Source organism: Vitis vinifera, chromosome 5 (assembly GCF_030704535.1).
Source record: "Vitis vinifera cultivar Pinot Noir 40024 chromosome 5, ASM3070453v1".
Taxonomy (NCBI): Eukaryota; Viridiplantae; Streptophyta; class Magnoliopsida; order Vitales; family Vitaceae; genus Vitis; species Vitis vinifera.
In genome coordinates, this window is record NC_081809.1 from 16,342,261 (window position 1) to 16,348,677 (window position 6,417).

The 6,417-nt window shown below is 32.9% G+C and overlaps 1 protein-coding gene across 1 annotated transcript; it reads left to right on the plus strand.

Annotated features, from left to right (window-relative positions):
* Window positions 1-1,070: 1,070 nt before the first annotated feature.
* Window positions 1,071-5,372, plus strand: LOC100265737 (selenium-binding protein 1). The gene is made up of 7 exons (XM_002266968.2): window positions 1,071-1,334; window positions 2,253-2,448; window positions 2,829-3,056; window positions 3,818-4,049; window positions 4,203-4,310; window positions 4,434-4,706; window positions 4,928-5,372. Exons 1-7 carry the CDS (start codon window positions 1,232-1,234, stop codon window positions 5,207-5,209), a joined length of 1,422 nt encoding a protein of 473 aa, XP_002267004.1. The 5' UTR covers window positions 1,071-1,231; the 3' UTR covers window positions 5,210-5,372.
* The last annotated feature ends 1,045 nt before the right edge of the window (window positions 5,373-6,417 follow it).

A 6,417-nucleotide genomic window follows, 5' to 3' on the forward strand; every position in this document is an offset into this window, starting at 1 on the left:
ACGTCTTTTATTGTAAAAATTTTTGGTCTTCCACTCAGCTTTTGCCATTTGGTTGGTCAAATTTTTAGTAACTATGTGTGGTGGTGCGGCTGGTGCCTGCTGTGTTACTGTTCCACGTGTCACGACCTTTTGAAACAGATTGATCCGTCTTATCTGTTGCAATGGTGTATAAATAAATTAAAAAAAAAATAGAATTCTAAAATATTTAATTTAACTTTATATTTAATAATTTAATTTAAATTATTAAATAAAATAAATATATTTGATAAAATTATTTAATAGCATAAATTTAAAATTAAAATTAACTTTAAATAATAAGTAAAATCACTTAAACCATTTTAAGTCCATATTTTTTATTTTATCATTTTATTCTTATTTATCATAATTATTTTAATGATATTTTTTACTACTCCACGATGTCCTTTATGATAATTATAATTTATAAAAATAAATATATTAATTTGATAATTTAAAATAAATTTTATCAAATAATTTTAATATATTTAAAATAAAAATTAAATAATAAATTTTCAATGTATAAATTAAATAAATTTAACTTAAAATTAATTTAAATTATTAAGCAATAAATATTAAATTTTGTCAAACATTTTTTTTTTCAAATACTTTGTCAACTTGCTCAACAAGAGAGGTAAGAGAAACGTTTCTTAATAAAAAAGATTTTAAAACTAATAGTTTAATTGATAAAATTGAAAAAGTGGAGAAGTTTGCTAACCATGAAAATAAAGAAACACAATGCTATAAAAATCACATTAGAGAATTAATGGTAATAAGATAATTTGTGAATAGCAAATTATGGTAAGTATGTTTTCAATGGAATTTGGTAGAGAATTATGGTAAATTTTTATTTTTATTTTTTAATATTAATGGCTAAAAATATCAAAACTCATTCGTTATTTATTTATTTATTTTTATCAATTAATATTTTATTTTATTTACATTTACGATCACAATAATATCGGATTTGATGAAAAAAATATAAATGGAAGGGCTGATAATAGGGGCACGATAGAGCATATACACCCCCCCTAGACCTTTTTGACAGACAAATGAAGCTGCTGCCACGTAAGGACGCATCCCGGTTGTTGTTCTATAAAGCTCTCCCCTTCAAGGAGGGTGGATCAAAATAACAGACACAGAGAGATCAAAATAACAGATAGAGAGAGAGAAAGAGCAGATAGAGAGAGAGAAAGAGAGAGACTAGTGAAAAAAGATGGAGATTGGTTGCTGCAAGAAGGGGCCTGGTTATGCCACTCCACTCGAAGCCATGTCTGGTCCCAGAGAATCTCTTCTTTATGTCACTTGCATCTATACAGGTATATGCCATTCCTCCTCCTCCTCCTGCATCTTCTTCTTTATATCACATATTTAATGGGATTTCAATTCATCCTTTCTTCATAATAATGGTAATTTTATTTATTTTTATTTTTATTTTTAAATTGTTTTGCGTCGCTCCTCTAGATGTTCTGCTTGATGCTGAGATTCGATTTCGGGGTTGCGAGAAAAACAAATGGTTTCTCAAAAGTTCTTTCCAGTATTTCTCTCTGCTTTCTGCTCTTAAATCTCAATTTATTGCCATTTTGATTTTATCTGGCGACGCTGGTTTTTAATTTGTAGATTGATGAGTAAATTTTGTTCGGCGATGACTGAATTTATACAGCACTAGGCCTGAACATGAAAAGATTTTTATTTTTTATTTTAAGATTTATGGTTCTATTGGCGTTTCCAAATTTCTGGCTTAATTTTGAATGAGAGATGCTGAGATGAATGATTCATATAGAGTACAGATGCTAACAATTGAAACACCATAGGCATGCCGAAGAGAAATACTTGTCTGCAATCACTCTGTGGTACACAGCTTTATTATGATGATAATTCCATTAGGTTTTGCCATTTCTGGTTACGGATGTGTAGCATATGAAAATGATCAGGGCCTTGTTTCATTCATTCATCCACTGTTTGTTTGGGACCTGAAAGCACAAACCAGTTGAAGCCTAGTATGATTTTCCTTTTAGAACATGAGGATGTGGGCCTCCAATTCATGGGTTTTTTTTTTTTATATATATAGCTTGTTGCTTCATTCCAAAATATAAGGGTATTCCAGTATAACATCCTTTCCTCATTGTTTAGCAAATTAACTAACGCCCATGTGCTTCTCCATCAGGTCATGCTCCTTCTTAGCTGTCCTCACAATTTTGGGCCACTTCCCTTCTAATGGTTCAATTCTTATGCAGGATCAGGAAAAGGGAAGCCTGACTACCTTGCTACAGTGGATGTAGATCCAAGCTCACCTTCTTATTCAAAAGTTATCCACCGGCTTCCTGTACCTTATTTAGGGGATGAACTACACCACTCTGGGTGGAACTCCTGCAGCTCTTGCCATGGTGATTCATCACAAGAACGGCGTTTTCTTGTCCTACCTTCCTTGGTGTAAGAACTGGAATTTATGTTGCATTAGGGACTACATATTTTAAGCTTGTAGCAGTTTAGTAATAATACTGGTATGAAGAATGAGTGCAGAGTCTAACTTTTTACTTATTGCGATTAAATCTCAACTTCTAATTCTGAATGTCCACTAAATGCATGCAAATGTTGGGAACATCCCACAAGACTGCAAATGGGATCCACAAAACTGAAAGATTTTGAAAATTGTAACTCAGCAGTTGGTAATTTCTGTGCCTCTGTACAGTGATGGGTTAGTCCCTAATTTGTTTGGTAACTAATTTTACCTGACAGAAAGGTATTAATATTTTGTAATTTTTTTCCTCATCCCTGATTGCTTTAGAGTTTTATCTTCTTTTTTTTTTCAGGTCTGGTCGTATATATGCTATCGACACACAAAAAAATCCTAGGGGTCCCAGTTTGCATAAAGTTGTTGAGCCTGAAGACATTCTGAAGAAGACTGGGTTAGCATACCCACACACAGCTCATTGCCTTGCTTCTGGTGATATAATGGTTTCATGCCTTGGAGATGGAGATGGAAAAGCTGAAGGAAGTGGATTTCTTCTACTTGACTCAGAATTCAATGTGAAAGGAAGGTCTCTTTCACACATCCACATACAGTGCACAAGCACACACTCCCTTTTCACATTTTTAACATAAATCTATGCAATTTGAGAATTGTAGACATGGGTTTTTGTGGTTGTCCTGATTTCTATCTATGCTCTACTTGGTTTTAGTTCTTTCTGGTTTAGTCTGTTTTAATTTCTTACTACTTTTGGTTTCTCTTTTTCTTGTGTGACATCTTGTCTTCTTTCCTATGTGCAATTCCTTGTTTTTCTAATTAATTGCATACAGTTATCATGTATATAAATTAATATATAAATATTTGGTTGCCATGTTTTTTAATGGGCGATAATTGATTTATATGAAAACATATATTTGACCGTTTATACTTATCAAAATATATATATATATATATATATATATATTTGACAGTTTATATCACACAAACTATAGCATCCAAGTACGTTGTTTGGTTTCTGAATCTTAGTAAATACTTCACGAAGATGACCCATAATCTAATAAGAGGTCAAATATAAGTTTACTTCAGTATTATATCCTTCATCCTAATATTACTGAATTAGGAAATCTACAGTCATTTGGTCATTTTACATAATATTTCATGTATAATTCTCTGTTATACTCTTCCAAACTATTTATCAAAGTTGCTGCTTAAACACAAAAGGGAAGCTACTCGAACATGTCCAGGGAATGGTTTTAGTATAACATGAGCCAACCTCTGACATTGAGCACAGTATTTTAAGTTTGATTTTCCACTCCTTTTGATATATATCAGATGGGAGAAACCAGGGCATAGTCCGTCTTTTGGCTACGATTTCTGGTACCAACCCCGTCACAAGACAATGATCAGTTCATCATGGGGAGCACCTGCAGCTTTCACTAAAGGTTTCAATCTTCAGCATGTGTCAGATGGTCTATATGGGAAGCATCTATATGTGTATTCCTGGCCTGAGGGTGAACTGAAACAAACATTGGATCTTGGTGATTCAGGACTCTTACCCTTAGAGGTGAGTTTTGGAAATATAATCCACCATTGCTTTGCTTTTTGGTTAAGAAATAGCAAATGCTACATTTTTTTCTCTAATTTTGCATGTTATTATGACCATATGTGTTAACGGTTTACTATCTACATGTGTATCTTCAATCTTTCTTGCTTGCAGATAAGATTCCTGCATGATCCTTCTAAAGATACAGGGTTTGTAGGTTGTGCCTTAACAAGCAACATGGTGCGATTTTTCAAGACCCCAGATGGGTCATGGAGCCACGAGGTATGCGGATAATATGTGTTTCTTCAATTCCTTTGTTTGAAACCTTGCATTTTGAATTGTATTAGTCTCTATTAAGGCATGACAATCCACAATATATAATCACTCCCTAATTTACTTATGAAGGTTGCAATATCAGTAAAACCACTGAAGGTGCAAAACTGGATTCTTCCTGACATGCCGTCTCTTATAACTGATTTTCTGATCTCTCTCGATGACCGTTATCTATACTTGGCAAATTGGCTTCATGGAGATGTGAGACAGTACAATATTGAGGACCCTAAGAATCCTGTATTAACTGGTCAAGTATGGGTTGGGGGACTGATTCAGAAGGGAAGCCCTATAGTGGCGTTGGCAGAAGATGGTACAACATGGCAGTCTGAGGTTCCAGAGGTCCAGGTGAGTTCTATCTCTAGGGTCAAACTAGAAATTTGAACTTCCTCACCTAAGCCTAGGAGCTGCAAAACTCATAACTCCATCGATGATCCCTTAACACAATGATCGAATTTGAGCTTTGAATCCATTATCTAATTCATGGCATGTGTCATAAATTTGGTGGTTGCTGAGAATTGAGAACCCTTGAATTGCCATATAAATAAATGACTTGATCCTGTTTTCAGGGAAAAAGGTTGCGAGGGGGACCTCAAATGATCCAGTTAAGTTTAGATGGGAAGCGGCTTTATGTTACCAACTCACTCTTCAGTACATGGGATCACCAGTTTTATCCTGATCTCCCACGGGAAGGATCTCACATGTTGCAGATTGATGTTGACACTGAGAAAGGTGGTCTGGTCATAAACCCCAATTTTTTTGTCGACTTCGGGTCTGAACCTGACGGTCCTTCGCTGGCCCATGAGATGAGATATCCTGGGGGTGACTGCACCTCTGATATATGGGTTTAAAACACCACCCCACTCTTTGTATAAATTGATAATATAATGCTGTCCATCCACCTTATGCTAGTGCTCCTTGATGGGCGAAATAATTTGTTCCGACTCACTAAGTATTAATGTTCAACTTTGACATGCTATCAAAACTTCCATAACTTTGAGAAGTTACTCCTAACTTGGACTTGAAAATGCAGGATGTACAAACTACAAAGAGGCTAATATCTTTTTAAGGGCCTATTTGGATACACTTGGGTTTAGTTTTTATTCTTTTTAGGGATTACGGATTAGAAGGTACAAAATTCCCTTAAAATTGTAAATGTAACCACCCACTTTTAATAACCTCAAAAATGATTCATTTTGGACAAAAATACCCTTCAACTCCTTTAGCTCATTCTCCCTCCAATTTTTACCTTCCCTCCCTTCACCTTTTTTATTATATCTTCCCCTTTTTCTTTCCTTTTTCATTTTCTCAAGTTATTCCAGTTTCACTCTTCTTCAACACATATTTTCAAATTTTCTTCAAATTTCTTCAACTTAAAATGCTTAAAGTTGTGGTCGATGGATAAACCGTGTAGGTTTATTATCTTTTTTTTTTTTCACATATTTTTCTTTTATTTTTTACTTATTGAATATTTTTAAACCTTTAATGAGATGTAATAAATCTTTAAATAAGTTTGAAATAGTTACTTTTTTAAAATCATTTATAATCATGAAAAAAGGATTTAAAAGAGGGAAACAGACCAACCTAAAAAATGTGGAGAAACATTATCTATATGGAAAGATTAAATAATGGTAAGTAATAAAACCCATGGAATTTTTTGATGGTTTTGGTATCATTTGCATATTTGTTTTTTATATAGATATAAATATATGTCATAATATGGTTTTGGCATAACATATAAAGTTGTCTTTTTTACTCTTATGCCAAAACTTTATTGATGTTAAGTTGAACTCGAAGTAGGTTAAGTTTATATATAGTTATTTTATAATAACATTATATCATTATTATTAATTTTTTTTATATAGTTATACTCAACTTGAGTTGAACCATTTGTAAATTACATTAAATGGATTATAGCATAACCAATTTTTTAGTAAATAAATATATTTTTATTGTTAAAAATAGTTGAGAATTACAATTTCTTAAATTATTTAATAACTAGAAACATTGCATTTCCATATTATTGTTAGTATTACTTGAGGTAGTAAAGATGATTAAT

Excerpts from the sequence above, each read along its gene's own strand:
- LOC100265737 (XM_002266968.2), top strand. The coding sequence starts at position 1,232 with ATGGAGATTGGTTGCTGCAAGAAGGGGCCTGGTTATGCCACTCCACTC. Across the intron at positions 2,449-2,828 it reads CTTGTCCTACCTTCCTTGGT|GTCTGGTCGTATATATGCTA; the intron begins GTAAGAACTGGA and ends TTTTTTTTTCAG. Across the intron at positions 3,057-3,817 it reads GAATTCAATGTGAAAGGAAG|ATGGGAGAAACCAGGGCATA; the intron begins GTCTCTTTCACA and ends GATATATATCAG.